The sequence below is a fragment of the Protomyctophum bolini genome, assembly GCF_963924005.1.
Source record: "Protomyctophum bolini genome assembly, chromosome: 7".
Classification (NCBI taxonomy): domain Eukaryota; kingdom Metazoa; phylum Chordata; class Actinopteri; order Myctophiformes; family Myctophidae; genus Protomyctophum; species Protomyctophum bolini.
In genome coordinates, this window is record NC_137868.1 from 12,783,109 (window position 1) to 12,807,159 (window position 24,051).

The 24,051-nt window shown below is 41.7% G+C and overlaps 1 protein-coding gene across 5 annotated transcripts; it reads left to right on the forward strand.

Annotated features, from left to right (window-relative positions):
• The first annotated feature begins 649 nt into the window (after window positions 1–649).
• Window positions 650–22,942, forward strand: mag (myelin associated glycoprotein). 5 transcript variants are annotated; one of them, XM_080769163.1, is made up of 13 exons: window positions 650–670; window positions 10,144–10,268; window positions 11,774–11,900; window positions 12,179–12,251; window positions 13,979–14,347; window positions 14,571–14,867; window positions 15,541–15,798; window positions 17,625–17,885; window positions 18,360–18,665; window positions 18,922–19,021; window positions 19,610–19,712; window positions 20,072–20,125; window positions 20,440–22,942. In XM_080769163.1, the coding sequence occupies exons 4-13, from the start codon at window positions 12,206–12,208 to the stop codon at window positions 20,596–20,598; spliced, it is 1,953 nt and encodes a 650-aa protein (XP_080625289.1). In that variant the 5' UTR covers window positions 650–670; window positions 10,144–10,268; window positions 11,774–11,900; window positions 12,179–12,205; the 3' UTR covers window positions 20,599–22,942. The 5 variants fall into 5 exon arrangements, with proteins under 5 accessions (XP_080625289.1, XP_080625288.1, XP_080625291.1 ...); XM_080769162.1 differs by lacking the exon at window positions 650–670 and adding an exon at window positions 6,331–6,470; XM_080769165.1 differs by lacking the exons at window positions 650–670; window positions 20,072–20,125 and adding an exon at window positions 6,331–6,470.
• Window positions 22,943–24,051: the final 1,109 nt, after the last annotated feature.

The following is a 24,051-nucleotide window of genomic DNA, read 5'->3' on the forward strand; positions in this document are numbered from 1 at the left end:
TGGGGTCCTGTATTTTGGTCCCGTGTGCCGGTATATGTAGATACATTTAGAATCCAAGCCATAGGTGAGTATGTTTCCTCTCATATTATTACATATGTAATATACATTTCTGTATAGTTCCTTACAGAGAATACTGTAGACTGAAGTCGGTCTATACTGGGCCATGGCCATGCCTTTACCTAATAAAAAAAAATCAATGGCCTGCATTGGCTGTCTGGGTTACTTTCAGGTAGCAACTTTACTTATATCAAATATATCCGTTTGAATCAATATATTGGGTGACCAGGAACAGTACCTGGTCCTCCAGGGGTCTATATTTAACCTCCTCTTCCTTTTGTCCCTCTACACCAAATCTCTTCGAAAATTGCTTTTCTACAAGTTCACAACAATGCCTTGTAGATCGGCTATATGTTCACTTCTTATGACCAAAGTAGGGACACTAGGGTTCATGTGGTTAAACATGTACACGTAATTATAATCATAAATCCCAAGTGTTTAATCACAACAGTCTAAATTCAACAAATGATTTCACCATCCTAGATTGCCTCAGAGAGAGAGAGAGAGAGAGGAGGGGAGAGAAGGCAGATGCCAGAGGAACAGAGGACATGCTGGTATTTCTCTGGTGGGCATTGCAGCTAAGCCTCTCACTGTGTACAGACCCGCTAACAAGGTAAGAACTGCTGCTCCTCAACTTCTGCTGTCTTTTAATGTCTACTGCTAGTAAAAGTTGCTTTGTGTACATTTTAAATGCAAAGTGTGAATCGTTAATGACATTTGGTTGTTAGGTTTAGGTTTGATTACGGGTGTGTTATGTGCAAGGGAAGGCAAAAAGGACACTAGAATACGATAAATAAAAATAAAGAGTAAAATGTATGTGCAAAATAATTTAGTTATATTATACATAGTCTCTATGTATAATGTATTTACATATCAGATCAACAATCAAATCAAATGTGACTACGGAATTTCAACGATATTTGAACTTGTGTGGATGAATTTTTGCTATTGCAATGTTCATACAGTAACTGACATTGGTAATGGAAGTTATGGAACTGAAAATGGAAAATACAGAGTAGTGTTAAGATAGAGGGAATTATGACACAGGCTGGTGGTGGTTATCCAAAAGTTAACTTACTCAGAAATGAGAAATAAATGAAAAATATAGTTTTTTACTGTTTGTCCTGCAGTTTATGTGGATCTATTTTTCTGTGCATATAGCACTTCCACAGCGAAGGAACCATGTGTCCAACAGAGCTGTGACTACATGGTTAAAGATTATTCTCTTGATTACGTTTTCGATTCATGTAATAATTGAGAAGTGTTTTTATTTATTTTCCAACTAATCAAATGGATTAGGCTGATTAACTGTTGCATCCCTAGTGTCCAAAGTCCCATTACCTTTTATGGGAAAGTTGCACTCTTGTGGTCTTATTGTTGTGCTGCAGCACTAGTGACTAACCATGACTCATGTGATAGGGTGATGTACAGCATCTATGCAGTAGGGGAAGCCTGCTATGTCCTTAAGATCTACAGTATATAGCTGAGAGAGTGCTTTATGTTCAGTGCCATTCCATGTATAATCTTGTGCAATTACCAAAATAACTTATGCGACTTGAAACAATACATAATGTTATATTTTTTTGTAGCATACAGAAAGCATTACGTACAACACATGAAAATGGCAGAATATTTGATATGTAAATCCTGCCTTGATATGAAGGCTTGAGACTGGGGTTTGATATGTTTTGTTCATTTACTGCCAAAGGCCTCTAATGCATCTGAAACTATACAATTTAAAATCCACACAATCCTGTCTTAAGTTTCAACAATCCTGATTTGTGCATTGTGTTGTGTCTATCTTGAGCACACTGAAACACATTTGTACAATTCCTGATTGATATGTTGAATTTTAAATCTTAAATCAGGATGGCTGATCCTTCAGACCTTCATTATTACCGTAACAACAAGTCAACAAGACTCAACTCCTTCTAATGAAGTTTATTAATGTGGCAAAGTGAGCCAAGTATAGGACGGATTCGGATGCACCACAGTGTGATATAGGGACAGCAATTTTGCCAGTGGATACATCGTGTGAAATGGGGACAATAATCCAGAGCTCTGTTCTAATTCTTAGGTTTTTGGACAGATGGACAAAGATAAATGTCTCCATCACAAGTTCATATTTTGATCATTGAAATCACAAACCCCTTTAGCAGACTTTTTCCTTATTCCTGTGGCGAAATTGGGTGAGCGGTTGGGGGTTAAGTGTCTTGCTCAGAGACTCTTCAACGCATAGACATGGGCGTGCTGGGAGGTGAACCGGTGACCTCCTTACCCACCCACTAAGTTACGGCCACCCCACCCATCATAAACAAATTCAATGTTCTTACATTTGCTCACGTTTGTATTTATTCATAAAGACAGAATAATTAGTTTAATGTGTTAAATCACTTTACAACTCATTCAAACTATTTAATGATAGAAAACACACACACACACACACACACACACGCACACACACACACACACACACACACACACACACACACACACACACACACACACACACACACACACATACACATACACATACACATACACATACACATACACATACACATACACATACACATACACATACATTACATACATACATACATACATACATACATACACCCACCCTAGTCTTGTGAGCCAGACAGTTGCCTCCCACAATTTTCAGATGCTTCCGTCATACAGTCTGGAGCACGGAAGCACTGAAAATTATCCAGGGAGGGATAAAGCGTATGAGATGCCGGAGTCCTCCCCCCTTCTGTTTCGTCTTATCTTTACAGACATGCACATTTTTAATTTAAAGATATTTTTTATTTTCTCCGCTTTTGGGAGGTGTAGTATATAGCATTCAGAGATTGTGGAATAGTTGTCTGGCTATGCGAGACTATTTTTATTTATTTATTATTATTTATTTTTAGGGTTTTCTTTACATAGACACAAGGACAACACAGCAGACTTACATACAAGACAGTTACTTGCATAAAAACAACAATGAGGAAACATAGAAAAAAAAAAAGAAAAAGAAAAAAAAGGATAATAAATAATAGTTTCCAAGTGGTACATGGGTTGTATAATGGATTTGTGCACGTTAAGGTGGGTTCCGTCCTACACAGAGTCAAATGCGCTCTTCAATATGATCTAAAAAGGGGGTCCATACCTCTACAAATGCATCTGCCTTATTTTGTGTTTCATACTTGAGTCTCTCCAGTGGTAGTATTGACATTATTTGGGCCATCCACATATGTTCTGAGGGTATTTCATCTGTCTTCCACAAAATTAAGATACATTTCTTTGCCAAGAATCTATATAGATCAAATAATGTCCTATGAGCAGAGCTCAACTTTACATTTGGGTCTGCCCCCAACATATATAACGGAGGAGATTTTCTCAATTTTACTTTAAGGATTTTTTCAATTTGATCATGAATTATTTGCCAGAATGGTTGGACAAAACCAGAACATATGCGGGTAGGTACCCAAATGCAGTTTGCATCTGTTACATAGGGGAGAGTTCTCCCTGGACATTTTGTTTAGACAAACGGGGGTTAAGTATGTTTTGAAAATAAACTTGTAATTATGTTCTAGGATTCTAGGAGTAAGTGAAGATGTACATATTGTTGTCCATGTTTCCTTGCGAGACTATTTATACCCTAACTTGGAGAAACCAGGTAGGGTGAATATGTCTACTGTAGATGTTTCTTTTAACCACATGTTATCTATTCTGGGCATGTCATAATTAGCGAACATTCAGATCTACAGATGTAGATTGTCTGTTTCTGGATTTGGTGTAGAGGGAAAAAAGACGGGAGCCAGGTACAGACACCTAGGGCCAGGCAATCAGAAGCTGAGTGACAAAAGCTCAGTTTCACTGAGTGAGATTCTGAACCCTTTATCATAAATGCTCACTCTTGGTGAAACACATTCATACTCATCTGCTAAACGCCTAAAGTTTACGAGACAACTCGTACGAGACTACGACTATTACGAGACTGTAATAAACTAGGAGCACACCTGCTAGTTAATAGATAAATGCACAAGCCAATGTCTGTTTGTCCCCAAAAGCTGTCCATGCATTTCAAAACATCATCCATCCATCATGGCTGTCCAGTAAAGTTGATTGAGGCACAATGGACCCATTGTCAGTGATTTGTCTTGTCACCTCTCACTGCCCTGCTCATCTTCATCCAGCACAATCTTTGACCCTCCCCACCTCGCCCCTCTGTCTGTGCAAGACAAACCGTAAAACACTGTCTATATATCTGTGTGTTTGGCATACATGATAACATAATTTTTTGTCTACAGCAGTGGTACACAATTTGAGGTCTGGGGACCGACAGGGGTCCTAGATGGGGGTTCCAGGGTGTCCCCAGCTAAATTATGACATTTAGGAACCAAATGGACCTGCACAAGTCTGCAACTCAGAGAATGTACACATGGAATGGGCCCTTAGGTTCTTTTGGTTCCAAATTTGTACACTCAGTTAAAGATTTCCGGAGATAAAAAACATATAAAATGGGGGGTTTGTGGCTTAATGCATATCAAAAGGCAGACCTAGAAATAATAAATGTTTTTTTTTTTTTTTTTTTTTACTTTAAAAAAAATTACATTAGATAATTGACACTGGGTGAAAAAATGGGTTGTAAAATCGTGGGATAAAACACTTAATTAATTAAATTAAATTAATAATTAAATTAAAGCTCCCACTGTGAGCTGGATTAAAGCTCCCACTGTGAGCTTTAACATAGAAGGCAGCAAAACAAAATGATAATCTGTGTGCCCTCTGTCACCAAAAAACAATAGGACATGAATATATGACCTGTATACAGAGAGCCAGCGAACACGGTGTGGAATTAGCTAATGCCTGCTACGACAAGAGAAAAGGTCGACCGAGAGAAAGGAACGAGGGGGAGATAGAAAGAGAAGGGAGCAAAACGAGCAATGGAGCAGAGAAAAAGGGGATTGTTGTGGTTAAAAGACAATTATCTGTGCACATCGACTTCCCAGTGTTGTGCGGTGTCAGGCTCTAGCTGTGCTGCTCCGCTGTCCCAGAAGGCCATGGGAGACAATAGCTACAGTGTCCAGAGGGGCGTGGGGGAGGTTGGGGGGGTGATGGCCTTGGTGGAGGAGTCTTGGGGGTTCAGAACAGTGGCAGGGCTAATCGCTTTACACAGTGAAATCCCAAGTGTTCATTTAACTTTTAAATTATTTTACTGTGCACTGTAAACACAACAATGTGCTCAATCGTACATGTCTCATGTATGCTTCATGAGAGATACTGTATTTGTGATTATTGATGATGATGAATGAGGCTAATATGGCCTGACGTCAGCATTTGGCAGTCACTGTCATTGACCATGGACCTAAGTGGGTTCTAGCAAGTCGCTGTGTGTGTGACGTGGTTAGCAGACCATTGATCAAAATGATCTCCATTATTACAACCTCAAGGTTAATGGCGTCAATGTGGATCTTCAAATAGCGTTACATGGTCAAATCCATAGTCCATTTCTACGCTGTTGGAGTTATTAACACTCCAGGTTTTATTGTGTGGTTCAGTATTGCTTGTGTAAAGAGGGACATCCATGAATAGTTCGGCTTATCTCAAATAGGACCTTCTCCTTATACAGATGTTGGTGTTTGTTTTCATACACCCCTGTCATACACTGGTCAATGTTAGAACATGGGGGTTATTTACTAGTGAATAGTTGTTAGTTTTTCTTGTAGTACAAAGTGGAACTCAAGGACTTTACATTGCCTTTGACATCACGTGTAATGAAGGTAAATCCTTCATATGGAATTCTTTGTCACCTCATCTGCCATTGAGGGGGTTCAGAGAGGGTCCCCCATCCCTATGTGCTTCCATCATTCCCTCCCTGGTTGTCTTGTTTGTGTCCCTACCCATCCTTGTCCCCTGACCGATCCTGCTTGTTGCCCTTTAGCATAGTGACCTAAAAAAAAGGATGGACACTCCATCAATCCAAAATAAATGAATATGTTCAGTCCCGTCCAGTGTAAACTAACCGCATGTGTTTGTTTGGAAAGGCCTTGGGGCTCAAAGCCTCACCCATATTTGTTGGGGCGATAGAGTACAGTGTGGGCCATTGTGACCCGGTGTAGAGTGGGGTGCGTATTTATGAATGGCTTAGCCTTGGGGCGAAGGCTCAGAACAATGCTGCTACACTCGGGGACTGATTTCCATATGGGAGGAGTGATGGTGATGTTGGTGGTGAAGGTGGGGGGGGGGGGGCAGTTTATTCCCCACCGTTGGGGCTTGGTACAGAGAGTGGCGAGAGGTCTTGTTGGCAGCGAGCTGGTGTGACACTTTGTGAGTTTGTACATGTGAGCCTTGGGGACAAAGCTGCTGGCACCGTTTAAACAGGAGCCTCCTCAGTTGGAAGTCTACCACATTCACCTGTGAAGGTAAGTGGAACATTCATGATGTGTCTATATTTTTTATCCCTTGATTGCTCAATGTTTCTGCTCTGCGCAATGCTGTTTCTAGTATGGTGGCATCTGGCTGTGCCCAGTGGTTCAATAGTGGTTCAATAGTTTTAAAGACATGATTTGTGACCCGTGGCTTGATGGAGATGTCTGATTTCCTGTTGCTCTTAAGTTGTCATTTGTATTAATAAATTAAACTGAACGCGTGATAGGAATGAGTGATATGCTCACAGTTCACACTTGAGATTGTGAATGATGACACAGTGTGTGTGTATGTGTGTGTGTGTGTGTGTGTGTGTGGGGGGTATATTTGTGTGAGATGTTTTTAGGACGGGTACAAATGTACTAAAGTACACATGACTGACCACACAGGCACATGCACACAAACAGGCAGGTATGCACGTGCACAAAGTCACAAACACACAACTGTGTGTGTGTGTGTGTGTGTGTGTGTGTGTGTGTGTGTGTGTGTGTGTGTGTGTGTGTGTGTGTGTGTGTGTGTGCGTGTGTGTATTGGAGCTCCTAAAATCCCTGCAAATTATTACACCACAGATTTTCCTGCTTGAGCCACATTTGGATGAACAGCTCCTGTAGTGTATCACCACATGCAAACAGACATCTGATGCCAGGTAGAACAGCTTCAGATTCTACCCAAAATCAATCAAGCTATACTGAGTCAGTTAGACAGCCTGTGTGTGCTTAGTATTAAGTCAACTTTTTTCTTCTTCCTTCAAAACAAAGTTACAACAAGGTGCAGTACAATGAACATGTGTACCACCACCAAGAACTTATGGACATGTTTAAAGAGATTTTGTGATTACATTAGTTCCTTGTTGTCTGTATTATTATACATAATGTGGTTCACATCTGTCTGATTAGCATACAAATCTAGCAAAGTTTAGTAAACGGACACTGTATTGTGTACTTCTACTACCTTCCCATTGGTTAATTCACAGGATAATACTGAACAATGCCATTATGCTTATACTTTCTTTAAGGAACCCTCTTACTGGCTGAGTGGCTGTTATTCTGTTTTATTTGGTTCCAAAAGGGACATGCCTACGTGTAGAAATGTTATTCTGTTTTATTTGGTTCCAAAAGGGACATGCCTACGTGTAGAAATGAAAGGCTATTGGCCGGGGATGGACATACTGTGCATGGGTATGGGATCAGGATTTTGGCCTGTGAGTGCTCTGTTTGTCGCCCCCTACTGTTGAGAGCGGAAAGGGAGCATAGTCTAATGAGAGTTGAGGCCTGTGGTTCACCATCTGTGCATTGGGCTGAGGACCACTGAGGCTGATTCAGAGGCACTGGGGTTGCCAGGCATAGAAAACAGCACCATGCAGAATGTTGCTGCCGGACGGAAAAGGCTAAACCGTTCAGGAAATGAAAAAAGAAAATGAACCTGTGTTCCAATAGATCCAGTGTAGTTATATTTAGTAACAACCTCTCGTTAATAGTTTTCATTGGTTCAATAACTATTAAAAAACCCAAAAAGAAAACAGACAGGCTTAACCCCTTTTAACCTGGTGTCCCTATTTTGGGCATGTCAGAGACAACCTTCTACTTAGAATCTCTGACTAAGATGTTTCTGATTCTGACACAGGCACCGTGTCAGAATCCTTTAAAGAGTTCCCTCCATCTCAATCATAAACATCAAATCCAGCAATACCAATCTGCCCTGCTTGTGATTATTTAAAAGCCAAACCTAGTTCTCAGCAGTACCTTGAACAGAATGTGTGCCTCGATATTGGCAATGGGCTACTTCGAGGGCCCCCTCCCGGCTCCATGAGCCGTGCGTAGGAGGGTGAGCAGTCATGTTTTTAAGACCATCTGGTCCTTTGAGTATTTTAGTGGGGGTTTTAGCTGATGGACCAACACGCGTCATGGGCAAACAGCAAAGCGCAAGCTGTGAGCGGGCCTGTTCCGGGAAAAAAAATCCTCCAGTTTCTCCCTTGCACAATGGGCAGTGTTGTGCATACAGGGTACCCATTATTCCCCTAAGACACATCTCTTGAATACGCACTTTATATTATATTAATAATACAAATGTTGGCTTGGCACACTTGAGTGTTTGTACGAGTCATAATGTATTGTTTCAATTTTTTACAATGACTTATAAAAGGTGTCATGTTCATTTTTAGTTTCAGCGATTGCTGACATGATAATTGTGCTCTTGTAGTATGACTATATGTATAATTTATTTTCAACAGAAGTTGGACATTTAGTTTTGACCAGGTCACAAACTCCAATACAGATAAAACTATTGGGAATAAGGCATTGAATTGTCACATTATGCTCTGCTACTGTGTGTATATCCTATGTTTATAACATGTAAAGCACACGTGTGGCACACGCACATGCACTTACTTACAGCGTAAGTACGTGTACGGTATATTATACCATACACAATGACCACAGCCTGGCGAGCCTCTGCTTTGTCCCATGCGTAACGGCAGACTAGAGTGGGGTTAGTAGGGGGTGGAGAGGAAGGTCACATAGCTGCTGTTTTGCTGTAAGCATCACAGTGAGGAGTGTGTTGGCATATCCTTGTGTTGCGTGTGTGTGTAGGGGGGTTATGGCATGTGCGTATTCATTTATACATGGCTTGACGACGTCAATGCAGCATTCTTCCTCGCTACCCCCCTCCCCCCTTCTATTATCCACTCTCCTGGCTGGAGACGTTCTCAAGAGTTACTTGTGTTTGTGGAGGGATTCCCTTGAGAATATCGGTGGCTCAGTCGATGCCACCACTTGGCCCGCAGCCTAAAGATGGTGACTCACCCTACATGTAATGAAAAACAATTGCAGCACCATTTTAAGAGACAAGTTTCCTTTTGTTACACTGATATGTAAAGTAGGAGGTCGTCTGAGCGTCCTGATGGGTCCAACTTGTGTTCTTCGCCCACATGCATGCCTCAGCTGGCCAAATATTTGATGTCTCTAAAGATTTGATGGATATAAAAATGAATGATTGACATTCCCACAGTTTTTTCCCCATTATACACACACACACACACACACACACACACACACACACACACACACACACACACACACACACACACACACACACACACACACACCAGTTTGTCCTCACATGGTGTCATTTAAGTGTATGTGTGCTCCTAACCCCAAAACCTGCTTGATATCACATTGAGTACTGTCATTTTGTATGTATATCTATAAAAGGATAGCAATCTGTTTTGTAGCCTAGTCTAACTAAGTAAGTAATAAGCCTAATAAGTACTGTAGTCTAGTCTAATCTGAATTCAAAATTAATTGACAATTTTTTGACATGATCCTTCGTATCATCATTAGTGATACTGATACATGAGTCAGCATTGGTTCTTGATGCATAGAGGGAACAGTGAACTAATGGCAGCATACATTTTGGTTGACCTGAGCAGGAGTCATGAATCAGGCCATTGGTCTGATGAACTGAGACGCATGGAACAGGTCGTTAATGGTGGAACAGAGGAGAGGAATGCATAGAGTGGGCCTAGAAGCAAGCCCAGAAATGTCTGAATGCATATTCAAAACTGCCCACCACACGCATTCACATACTGTAGACTGTACACCAGAGCTCACACAGACTTATTTTTTTTTTGCCTTGTCCTCTGTCTGTCCACACATGGCACCCGGCGTCTAGGTTCCGTCACCCTGCAGAAGAAGGGAACCACCTCCGGAGAAAAAACACTGGCATTCAAATCAACAGAAGGAATCAAAAGCCCAAATCAAGCGGGAGCTGGAGCCTGGTGCTGAGGCTGGTATGAGGCAAGTGGTGTGGTTTGTGCTTGTATGCCTGTGCGCACGCACATGTTTGCTCTGTGCCAGTCATTTGTCTGCTTTGTCAATGGTGCTGTTGTTTTCATGTTTGGTGGGGTTTTAGTGACCCCGCCTGGCTATTCTCTGCTGCCATTGCTGATGCACGGCCTCTCTGCCTAGTGCCTGGAGACACTGCCCAGCTCTTGGCCTTTTGTTGGAGTGCAGACGCAACACTGGAGAAAAGTTAGGATTGTCACAGGCTTACAGTGCGGCATTATGGTTAGGGTGACCAGGTCAAGACATCTCATCATTAATCCAAGTTGTGGTGTGTGTTTATTTGAATGAAGAAGAAAAATGTGGTGGGTCATGAAGAGAGTGGGAGGCAGATGGTGGAGACAGATAGCGAGTAAAGTCTTCAAAGTGTAAATAGTTTTGAAAGCATGGCATTTGGGAATGTGTGACATTTTGCCAATGCATATTGGGTCCTACAGACTTGCATAAAATGAATGACTCCCTATCGTATTGCTAAACCAATTAATCCCCACTCTCTATATCTGAAGATGTTTTGATGTGTTAATCACATAGCTCTGAAACACAATCCAGCCTTAGGCCTGCCATCTGCACCGACGGCTGCTCCACCCGGCTGCTAAACCTCCATTTATTGTTACTGCTACTAGTACTTAGTCCACGTCCACGTGAGGAATCTGTTTGGAATACTAGGCCAAATTTGTTCAGTGACAGTATTAGCTACTGTATTAGCACTAATACTATTACCAGTACTTATATTTATACTTCTACCACTATAATTAAGGCTATTTCTAGCCTTAGTACTGTTACCCACTATTGCTCCTACTAGCAGTAAAAAAGTAGTAACCTTTACTTCAATTACTACTCTTAAGATGAAGAGTTTATTTGTATAGCTTATTTCAAGACTTACGGAGGCCTAATAATTGATGATACATCAATATAAATGTTAAGTGCTAACTATAACAAGAGAACAGTACGGTAAAACAAACTACTTGGAAACACTATGACATTTGTTCACACAAAAACCTACACTTACTATAGTCTTTCTAGCCTTCTATAATTACTACATTACAGTGGTTATGACATAAAAGAGGACACGTTAACTGGCAGATGCATCCATAACAACCATGGGAATGGTGACGAGGTTGATGACATTGTATGGCACACTGAGGTTTCATATACTGTAGTGTGTCATGGTGCACTGCTAGAGCAGCGCTAACAGTGACTGTCGTTGATTGCTCATTGGATTACGTATTACTGTGATAATGACTGACTCCACTGAGGAGGCACAGACAGGTGCTTGACTGTGTGTGTGTGTGTGTGTGTCTGTGTGTGTGTGTGTGTGTGTGTGTGTTTACATTTGCGCTTGAGTGTAAACTCATTTGCATATCCCTTGTGTGAGTCTAGGGCCTACGCTCGCACAACTGATGTCATCACTCATCATCTGATGATGCTGATGTCACTTGTTTCTTTTTCTTTTTTTGCAGCGGAGTGGCGTGCGAAGGCTGTCAAGCTGTCTGGGTGTGATTGAGCGCCCTCTGGTGAAGCTGCTGGCAAGCTGTCCTACAGGACCCTCTCTCTGTCCATTGCTCCCGATCAACATTTCAAGCCAAGGTGAACCCCAATATTGTTTTTGTAAAGATGCACTAAATATAACATGTTCATGAGGTTTGAATGTGGGTTTCTCTTATAGAAATGGAACCCCATAATCAGGCTGTTAAGCTCTCTACATTAAGAGACAGAAGGACCCCAAATCTTTATTCTATTATAGTTTATGTAGTTAATTATATATCATGCAGTTTACAAGTATTTAGATTAGAAAATGACTCTATTCATTGTGTGTGTACTGTATTACAACTCTACATTGACTGACTGTCTCTTATCTGTTCCAGAAGTCTATGATACGCTAACCAGATACCATGTGGTGTTTAGAGCTGCTTTTGCCACTATTGCTAATAATCAAAGGTAACATGTTCTTCTTCATTTGATGGTAAACAGTAGTAACACTCTTAAGTCAGTGGTTCCCAAAGTGGGGTCCAGGGACCCCCAGGGGTCCTTGAGGTAGTTCTAGGGGGTCCCCAGCTAATGATAGTTTGAAACCAAATGGACCCTTATGGGTCTGTAACTCTGAGAGTGTACAAATGGAACCAAACGGACCCCGTTTGGTTCTATTTGTACACTTTCAGAGTTAAATTAACATTGATTTTACTATTATAAATTGGGGGTCCCAGAGATAGAAATGCCATTAAATGGGGGTCTGTAGACTAATATGCATGTCAAACTGGGGGTCCTTGAAATTAAACAGGTTGATAATTACTGCTAGTGCCGTAACAATCTTCTCTTCCCTGGCATATCTTTTCAAATGGGGGTCCTTTGGTTTGGGAACCACTGCTCGAAGTGATAGTTTTTGTTTTTAGTTAAAGCCCTGTATTCATTACTATAGAATAGATTGTTTGTAAAGTAACAGGGGTTTCCCCAGCTCTCCAGCAGTAAACAGAAAATACATTTTCAGGTCGGGATATTTACAGTACTTCATCCAATCAGAAGTGATAACACATAAACACATACAGGATACAGGATAAACAAGTGAAATTGGAAGTGATGAAACAACTAGCTGGAACATACAATTAAAGCTAATAAATGGGTTCTCTCTCCTGATTGGAAGAAATTGTCAACCCACCTCAAAATTTATTTTCTGTTTAATAAAAAGACAGAGAGGACTGGAGAGACCCCTCTTACTTAAACGCTAGGTGAGAATTTAAACAGCGACAAACTTACAAGGTCACACAACTCAAATCTAACCGGCTGTAAATGGCTGACCAAAGCACTGTACAAGTTAAAAATCAGAAAACAAAACGGCAGAAAAACATTGCAAAGGGGGGGGGGAAACAAAGCAAAAGCACAAGCAAAAGACAAAAGACAGAAGGTTACAGCAACACTACACAGCAAGGGGCCAGGGTCAGCTAATATGATTAAAGGCCAGGGAGAAAAAGTGAGCCTTGAGTGAAGATTTCAAAGCCTCTGTGGCTTAGTTTGCTCTACTTCTGCATATTCTTGTGGCAAAAATGCAGTGGGCTTGTCTTCTTTCCAGTACAGGCTGGCTTGCCCTCCATTTTTGATTAATGTTGGCTGAATCATGATCTAGACATAATGCTTCCTCCTTGCAAAGTTTTGTTAATTCTATCTCCCCATGAGAGTCCAGTCTCTGCTCGTCTGCAATGTCTTTGGGCTATAATAATAACAGGACAATTCTCCATACAGGAGTTGGCTATAAGCAAAAGCTGACTCCATTTTGTATAACAATGTATCTGTTGATTATGTTCATACATGTATATATATTTTACATATGCATTACAATTGTTTACTTTAGCAAGGCTTCGACTCATTTGATTTATAGTACTTATTATGTGACTGTGGCAAAGGCAAAACAGAAGTGGGGGGATGCTTTATTTATGACAAATTCTTCAGTGCTGTTAGGCAGAAGCATTTGAAAATTGTGTGAGCAAACAGAGAGAGAGATTAGTGTCTTGAGAGATGAGTGAAATAGTGAACAGTGAATGTTTCTAATAATTCCATATAATAATGTAATATTTATTAAGCCATAAGCATATCTCCTTATGGATAGTGCATCTAATGGGCTTGCATGCTTCTCAGTGCATCTCACTATACACTTGTCTCTGCTCTTCTCTTAGATGTCACTTCCCAGTGGAACGTATGGGTACCTCGAGACATCGCCACCATGACTAACTCCTGCGTTGTCATCCCATGTACCTTCATGTATCCCGCTGGCATCAGGCCGTACCGTGGAATTCACGGTATTTGGTACTTCGGTCAACCCTACCCTCAGCTCTTCCCACCTGTCGTGTTCAAATCACGCACAGATGTCGTCCATGAGAGCTATAAGGGCCGCACCAAGTTGTTGGGTGACTTACACCAGAGGAACTGCACTCTACTCATCAACAACATTGGCACAGAGCACTCAGGGAGATACTACTTTCGCGCTGACCTGGGGGGCGCCAACATTTACACATACCCAGATTTTGCTGAGCTTAAAGTTCTAGGTGAGTTGACTGATTGGTGTGTCAAATGCCCTTAGTAGGGTCACAGACAGTACACACAGCATTGCATATACCAGGCCTACAGTAACATCTTCAGTGTTTGTAACACCGAAAGTGTACAAATGGAACCAAATTGACCTGTGACTGATACTGGGGATTTTACTGTGTACAGCAGATTACTCACCGAAGTAGCACAATGTTATTGTCCTTTGTATCTTTCCCCCAGATCAACCCAACATTGACGTCCCAGAGGAGATCGTCAGTGATGAGAATCTGGAGCTGACGTGCTACGCTCCAGACAACTGTCCAGAAATGGCTCCAGAGATCCAATGGATGTACACAGACTATCTGCCCGACCCGGAGTTCACCACAGACTACGTGGAGGAAAGCAACACAGCGGTGCTCTCCAGCACTCTCACCTTCACCCCCAGGCCCATGCACAATGGACAACTGCTGGGCTGCAGAGTCTACTACCCCAACACCACGCTGGTCTATGAGAGGCTCATCTCCCTAGATGTCAAGTGTAAGTAACAGATGTTTCATATCTCTGCTGTCACCACACACACCAAAATGATTATTTTTAGGAAATGAAGAAAACCTATTTTGGAAACAAAGCAATACTGCCTTGTCAAAGTTGTTGTTGTGACTTCATATATTAGCAGACAGTTTGAGGGTACAATGGAGTTAAGAGGTTTTGTCCGAAGCGCTTTTTACTACTTTTCATTGGTGCAATATTTGTTTAACCAACACACGGTGGTGTTCAATAGCACTGATTTATGAACAAAACAAAAACTCAAAATCGGAGTTAAGTGGTTTCCTCCTGACAACAACGATATTTAAAATAAACAAATGCACCTAGGAAACCCTGCCTGCACCAAAATGTCTAAATCTATTTCTCTCAATTGTGACCATGATTTTTGACCTTTTTTGAACCAAAAATGTAATAATCTTTTCTGGGCAACCTACAGATGATTATTTGAATAAATGAAAGTTGTACCCGTCCTAAAAACATGTCTCACACACGTAATGCACGTCACAAATGCATGTACACTGCAAAATCCTGTGTTAATTCACTCTGAGGGTGTACAACGCTATACATATGGACTCTTACAGGTCCACCCATGCACTCTCCAAGTTAGATTAACACTGAATCTTACATTGTATCATCCTGCTTTTCTGGATGCTTTTCCTCCCAGATCCTCCTCGCTCAGTGTGGGTGAATGTCTCCTCCGAGGTGATGGAAGGCAGCTCTGTGATGCTGCACTGCGAGGTGGACAGTAACCCTCCTCCCAGGATCTCCTGGATGTTCGGGGACCAGGAGCTGCTGTGGGACACGGCGTCCAATGCCTCGCTTTCCCTGGACGACGTGACGCCATCTCAGGAGGGACTCTACACCTGTGTCGGGGACAACGGCTACGGTGTCATGAACACCTCCATGTACCTGGCTGTCAAGTGTAAGTGGCTGACACATCTCCCGACCGATACACTGCAAAAATGGCACAGTAAGGCAGGACTGGGTTATACTAGATCACGTGCCATGTCATGCGGTATAAATAGCTGATCTACAAGCTTGAAGCTCCCAATGTGTCATGCTGTGACACCCGTGACCCGTGCACAAATATGTATGAATCAGGCTTAAAGGGTGCAAGGATTGAGAGTTTGAGACAATACTGTAGATGCAAACAAATACAAATATTGCTAGCTGAATAAAAGAAGATAGTTTTTTTTTATCTTGTCGTACATCAAACCATCTGCAGGTGTGACTCATCATGAGTAGTGGCTGTTTGATTATCCTGATAGGCTACTTGCTCTGAACAATCTCCATTATAATTTCCATTATGTTAAAGGAACACTTTTGCAACCAGATCTCATTTTAATTATGTTTAGGACACAAGAAACACTTTCCTGGGGTGTTTACAGTATGTGTGTAATATGCATTTTTAGATATTTTAGTCATGACGCCATGTTCATGACCAAACTTTGTCATAAAAATGAGGTCTCACTTCCTTCCTGGACTACAAGTCACACCACCTCCAAGCAGCCCCCCCCCCCCCCCGCAGCAAATCATTATGGTCATTGTAGGAATTCAACAATCCAGTCAAACCCTAGTCAAATACACAGACCAGTAAGACGAGAAGCGACCTTGCCCGCGTGCATGCATCCGCCTGGGTGACTGCTGGGCGATCTCAATATGGAGATCTAAGGGTGGCAGCGGGGGCGGTGTCTTGAGTGTACACGTCACCGGATTTCTCCTCCCAGTCCCATCCACCCCGTCTTCCGGGTTGGAACAGTGTGCATTGTGGGATGCATTTAGGCCATACGTGAACGCGCTGGGCCCAAAACATGAACGAGTACCGCGTGTGCGAGCGAGTCATGAACGAGCGCCACCGCTGTTGGCTCGGCGCGTCCATGTTTATGGCCCAGTGCGGCTCGAGCTGCGGTACCTATACTTTCGGCCACCATGTCCATTCCGCTTCAGTGTTTCCTCTCTGTGATGTCTCTATTATTTTATAACTCTATTAGTGTACACTACAGGGTTTGACGAGGTCTGGCCATATATGGAGCGTGTCTTGAGTGTACAGGGTTTGATGAGGTCAGATCAACATATGGAATGTCAGAACAGGTCAGCTCTATATATGGAGATCTAAGGGTAGCAGCGGGGCAGTGTCTTGAGTGTACAGGGTTTGATGAGGGCCCAGGTAGGTCCGGGCCTTCATTTTCGGGTATGTTGAGAACTCTAGTTTTCGCAGGCTGCGGGCGGCCCATTTAGAGTTTGAATGGACAGGTATCAGTCAAAATCGAAGAGACAGGTGGGCAAGGAACACATGGAATGTCAGAACAGGTCAGCTCAATATATGGACAGGGTTTGAGGTTTGAGGTTGATGGCCGGCTCCATACAGTATAATGCAGGTCTAGGTGATGGAACGTGTCACGAGGGGTGATGGACTGACAGCTATATGTTGACAGGTTTTGCAGGTTTTCATAGTAATCTGCGACCTATGGTCGCAATTACAAAAATACTATTAACATTGAGCAGCTGCAGTTTCTTCCAGTGATGAAATGAAATTAGATGCAGATTTTATTTTCCAAAAATGAGAAAGACAATATAATAGAAAGACATGTGATGAGAACTGGGGAAAGGATTGGTCCTACTCCTCACTCTAGTAACACTTAAAAAAGAAAAAAAAAAGCAGTTCCACATTTAGGTTTATCAGAACCAACTCGGGACAGAACAATTAAAGCTCTCCGGGTCGGGTGCCTCCCTGTGTTTTACTTGCAGATCCTCCCCGTGAGCCCCTGGTGAACAATTCTCTGACCATCGTGGAGGGCTCTACACTGGCCCTCCACTGCAGCACACAAGGCAGCCCAGCACCCACGCTGACCTGGCTGAAGGACGGGGAGCTGGTGGGCACCATCACTGCAGATGAACTGTCAGTGCTGGACATAGTGGAGATCACACCGCAGGGGGACGGACAGTACCGCTGCCTGGCTGAGAACGAGCATGGCCGAGCCAGCAGCTCCCTCAACATCACTGTCGAGTGTGAGTGGGTCCCCTGTAAATAGTACTGCACCATTTTGCTGTGTTTTTCCACCCATATTTATAGATTCCAATTCACACATAGACCGCTACAGGTACTGTCATCAAAGACAATTGGTAAAGTAAAATCATCATCGTTAACTAACTCTGAGAGTGTAAAGCTTTTTATACTATAATAAACACTTTATTGTGCACTTTGCATTGTGCTCACCCGTGGTCATGCCAAAATAACTCCATGAACCCCCAGTATTCCCAATATAAATCTCTGGAATCCCAATCTACACTGTAAATTCCTCAGTGTTAGGTCTCATTTGTACACTCTCAGAGTTACAGACCTATAAGAGTCCATTTGCTTCAGTCATTTAACTAACACTAACAGAGCCCTCTGGAACCCCCTCAAGGGCCCCCGTTGGTCCACAGACCCCAGTTTGATAATCTGTGACCTAATTATATTCACTATACCCCCTCATTCCCCAGATGCCCCGATCCTGCTGGAAGAATCAAAGTGCACTGTGGTGAGGGAGGGTGTCCAGTGCGTGTGCATGGCCACAGGCAACCCTGAGCCCACTATCGAGTTCTACCTCCCTGACCTGAACATCACCATCAACGAAACAGACGGCCGGTACAACTTCTACACGCACACCGACGGACACACTTCCACAGGCATGATCAAGCTGAGGGAGAAAGGCGAGCGAGCGGGCAATGGCAGCCCAGTCAACGTCCACTGTAGCATCACTAACACATACGGAACGGAGAGCGTACTTCTGGAACTACAGCAAGAGAGTAAGTGGAGCCTGACAGGTTGGCGAAAACAAATAAGAGCCAGTTTCTTATATTGTAGTTCTTTGTGGCTGCCAAGATTTATAAATACATATATTATTTTAAGTAGTAGTATTACTATTACTAGTAGTAGTCATTATTACTAGATATTGTTTGACCTTTTTGTTAAATCACCCAAATGTCATTCGTAAGTGACTATGATACGCACATAATCTAATCAATATGCCCTCCCTTTCACTTTGGATCACTGTTATTTCAGAAAAGTACATGATGGCAGTTATAGTTGGCACCATTGGAGGAGTGGCGGTCATAGCCTTCATCATTGCAGCAGTGAGATACGTGGGGCACAACAACAAAAAGTGAGCATCCTGCAGGGCTTGGGCCTTGGGTACACATTTTCCTGTTAAAGTCTTCTTTTGATGGAATACAAGGAAACACTTAAGCCTAGTCATCCATTCTAAAGCACACTTGTGTACACATGAGTGAGTGTTGGATCGAAGGCCGTGGGAGACAGAGTCATGTATTGCAACTTCTTTATTTGCCATCACCAGTTTCTTTTGAACTCCTTGGAGATCCATATTGGCTGCCTCGAGTGGGTTAGCAAGCTGGACTAACCAAAGTTTGCAGGCACAATTCCCTGCTTTGACACTGCTTTATACCCCTGACCTGCTATGCTAAATGAAACCCAGGTAGCCTTCTTAACCAAAGTGGCATATTTGGCCAGAATAAACGCGCTTCAGAAGGGATTAGGCATTGCAAATCCCTTCTGAAGTAGAGCGTGATCTCAGCAACTAAACCCATGAAAATAACCACGTTGACCACATTATTTGGCTGCGAGCATAACCTCGTAGAGCTTGTTGTTTTAAAATGGATGCCCAGGCTTGGAGTGTCGCCCTGCGTTAGCGGCAGAGAGAGACCGAGTCTGATTATGTGACTCCGTCCCCCAGAGAGAATGGCAACCCTGGGCAGGACCTGGTCTGTAAACTGGAGAACCCAGCTTTGTACTACAGCGCAGTCAAGAAGGACAAACAAAGTCTGAGGAAGAAAGTGGTGAGACATGTTGATGTCACTGATGATGATTATTATGGAGGATGGGTTGGAGGACCATTCTCTGACTGTTACCATTAGACTACTACAATCACTCTGTGGCCCTATTAATTATGTCCTGTTCTGGGGCTTGGTCCGGCTTTGGGGCTAGTTTTGTGTTGTGAAACTAAGTCATAAAGTGTGAAACTCCATTTAACCTCTGAAAGCGGAGAAATCTAAGCACTTTTAATTCCTAGACCAATCTTTCCCACTACCATTGAAAGTATAGCTACAACCATGACCTTTCCAACACTGTTTTCTCTTGCTTTTATCGCTTCTCTGCGTTTTTCTGTCTCTGTTTCTCTTCCCTAACTCTTGCACAGCTTAAGACAGAGCTGTTGGGCTCAAAGTTTAACTCCATTCTAGAGGAGACCACGGTAAGGTTCCTAAACATATTCCCCTCCAAAAATGTCACATCTCTCAGTGAGAGACAGCATCCGGCTACATATCGGCTTTGTTCTGTACTGCCTTCGACATCCAAAATTGCTCTTGCATGGCTGCGTCACTGCTAACTGGAACTGCTAAATTAACAGAATCAAACCTCCTTGTTAACACTTACCCTACGTTGACCAATAATCACTAATAGTGTCCTTTCTCCCTAGCGTTAAGCTTTTTAGTGTCACTCATGTCTCTCTGACATTATACTGCAGGTGCATTGTGACTCGATCATTCATTGTCTTTCTTTCCACAGGGAGAAGAGGGGGATTACCAACCTGTTGGCTCTCTTGCACACCTGGAGAGGCAAGAGCTGAATTATGCTGCTCTGGAGTTTATCGGGGCCAGGTCCAGGGAGGGGCCCTTGGGGAGGGGGGATGATGGCAGCGACTATAGTGAAATCAAAGCCAAATGAATCGCGATCCTTCCCTGATCCCTCGGCTATGCGAGACGCAGTGGCAGCCATACTCCCCTTGCCTACCCATGTACCTTTCTACTCCAGGGCCCCCTGGAGTACACACCTTCTCCATGGAATGCAAGTAACACCACCATATGGGACAACTCAAACTTGCTGGGTTGGAGAATGACTCATTGGACAACATAAAAAAGCCCTCTGAATTCTCAGAAATCTCATCAACCAACTCTTGCAATACATGGCCTCAAGTCCCTAATGGATGTTGTGTCAGTTTGATTCATTCATCCATCATCTTCATCCTTATTATCAATGTTGCCCATCAGTATTGGACATCTGGGCCTCTCCTGGTTCTTGCCTAAGCCTAATTTATACTTGCTGAAAATAACAGATTTTCAGAGCACATGTGTAGTAGCATTGTTGCCTTGAAAACTGTCACGAGAAAAAGTTAAAATTAGGCTTTAGTCATGACTATTTGATTTATATCTGTCTGCTACCATAGTCACTGTGTCTGCTGCCTGTCGAAGCATCAGGGGAAGGGGAGACTGCTCTTTATGTTTTCTTAGCTATATTCTTGATTCTGGGCTGAGAGGAAAGGAGTTTGCTTCTCCTCTCAGTCCAGTTATTTTATTTACATGCCAAGATGTCCCGAGAAGATAATTGTTGAAGATGAGAGTCTGGATCTGCATCCTATTCATACATATTATCTGTGCACTGTAAATCAGTAGCCTTTGATGGTTAATGAAAATGTTGGGAATCTGTCACTGTCATCTCTGTAGGATAAGAAATTAGCAGGTTTTGTACCTTCAGGTGAGCTGAAGACAGACCTTGAAAGTCTGTTCTAGAGCTGAACAGTTTTGAAGAGTGTCAGTTGTTTCCAACAATCAGTGTAAAGCACAGAAATGCAACAAAGAATGTCTTATGCCGATTTCATTCCATCTTTTTTAAGATATCTCCCAAAGCATAGATTTTATGGGATAGGTACTGGAAACACTGAATTACAACACAGCATACTCCAGTGCAGTGCAGTAGTTGTGCAGCCGGCCTAAATGTATCTCGTTGAGACAATGCGTGTGTGTGCGTGTGTGTATTCAAACAGTGCTGAGAGATCAGAGGACACTGATCAATGGGATGTTAAGGGTGTTTAGAGTCCACTTTACCTGAGATTGCTTCTCAAAGTGTGTTTGTACATGGTTGTGGTTGATGTTGAAAATTGATGCTTTAGGCTTCATTTATACTTTGTTGTATGATCTTTTCAACAATGTCACTCGACAAAAGTTACATACTGTGTTCAGTTGAATATCTGTACATTTTGTCACGCGAATAGGTAGTGCAAAACAAAGTATAATATCTGATTTATACTTAGTTGTGTGCCGGTGCTGTGCACTGAAAATAGTATGTATGTATAAGCGTGATGTGTTGTGAGCTTATAGATCAGCTATTTTCAGTGTGAGAAACTCACACGCTAATATAACTCAATCTTGAATTAGCCTTTATTCTCATGGGTTTGCATCAAATGACACAAAGTGAACCAGTTGGCTGTGCTATTCAAAGACACTTGATCAACTCATGTAATGTAATATCAAAGTCACTAATGGTCTAACTAGATAATTATTGTGTTGATAATATATTAATAAGCTGTATAAGAATGGGTAAAGTGATGACAGTATGTAAATACCCTGCATGACTTTTGCTAGCAGGCATATATGTAAGTAATCTATGGACACTATGGACATTGTAATAATAGTCTGTGCCTGCGTGGCAAGTCATTTATTTTGGTGACACTTCATACAGCCATTTAGTGACTCAACGCTTAAATTATTTCATAACTAGTCATACTACCTGATGTTTGGAAATAGCCATACACTCTAAAATGTGTGTATCAGTCAAGCCAGGAACCTCAGTATCAGTCAGTCAGCTATTATTGCCATACTGTATATGACATATATATGAAATGATCAAAACAAACAAACAAACAAACAGCCAATAACCAATCTCTATCTCTGAATGCCTCAAGGGGCTTTATATTTTTTGTAAACACACTGGAGAAGTATCAAGTATGTATTATCTAATATCTTGTCACATAGTGTTGTAAAGCAAACTTTGTACATTCTATACTTTGTGGTGATCATAATTATTATGAAGAGGATTTTTTTCTATATCACTGACACAATAATTCTCATCAGGATTTTGCAATCTATCTGCAGATTAGCACTGCTAGTACTTAATGACAATACGATTTCAGTGATATGTTGTTTGCTCGCTTTTTTATTTAAAAACATGTGTTTCCTTTCCTCAAGCAAATCCACCTGTCTTCACTTCCATGCAAAGATAAATAAAGTGAAAATCATTAAATGAAAAGGTTTGAAATTAGTATTATGTTTCATATTCTACAAGGGTGGCAATTGCACTGTACTTATTTTGAGGTATTTTTTACTTTACTAGATTCTTTCCAATTTTCAATACTTCAATACTATATTGTACTTTTTACTACACTACAAGTAGTTAGAAAATGTGTTTGATTAAAAATCCTCAAAATATCCGATCTACAAGCTCGCAACATTGTGAGCTGCTATTTCCAAAGTGCATAAGCCAATTGGGCCTGAAGTGGTTAATGTATGTTTTGTAATAATCTAAATCTACAAAGTAACTACTGTAGTAACTCAAGTTTTCAAATAATTGTAGTGAGGTAAAAGTACAACATTTGCCCCCGAGATGTAGTCGGGTAGAAGTATAAAGTATTGGAAATACTCACTAATTAAAATGTAACATTTTTGTCTTTTCACTTTGTGTGTCAGAGAAGGGATGTGGACAGTTCAGAAACACACCTACTGTACCAGTGACCGGTAGGTAATTACAAATAAGATTTTATATTATTTGTATTTTTAAATCGAACAATATGCTAACTTCAGTTTCTATTAGCTTGGATTCCATATCGACATGGTCAGGGGGAAAAACTGATTCTGTGATTTATTAGAAAATAGTATATCGTATGTGTGCATTCCATTAAAGTGTGTGCAGTAGCATATGTTTATGTCAGCATGTTACATTGTCTCTGTATCAACAGTATCCATGTGTGTGCACTCCATCATTCAGGATTATGGATGAGCTTACAGGATTAGAATGTTCCACTAACTGCACAGAGCCCTTAAATAGACCGTCAGATGTAGGCTATAGTAGCAGAATCTTGACGAGGAATCTGCAGTTGAGGACTGAGAACAGACCTTTTAAGCGATCGAATTCTGCCCGTAGTGCTAATTTTCAATCCAGCTTTAAGGTAAGGTTCCAAATGAATATTCAGATATTTTAAATGTATTTTCTTTTAATCAATCAAGTCAAACAATCATCAGGGACATTCATAAATTGGTAAAATATGTAACTGTTTTTCTGTAACACAGAGAGAATATTATTATTATATTATGTTGTGTTTTGGGATCGTAAGTGTAGGCCTGTACT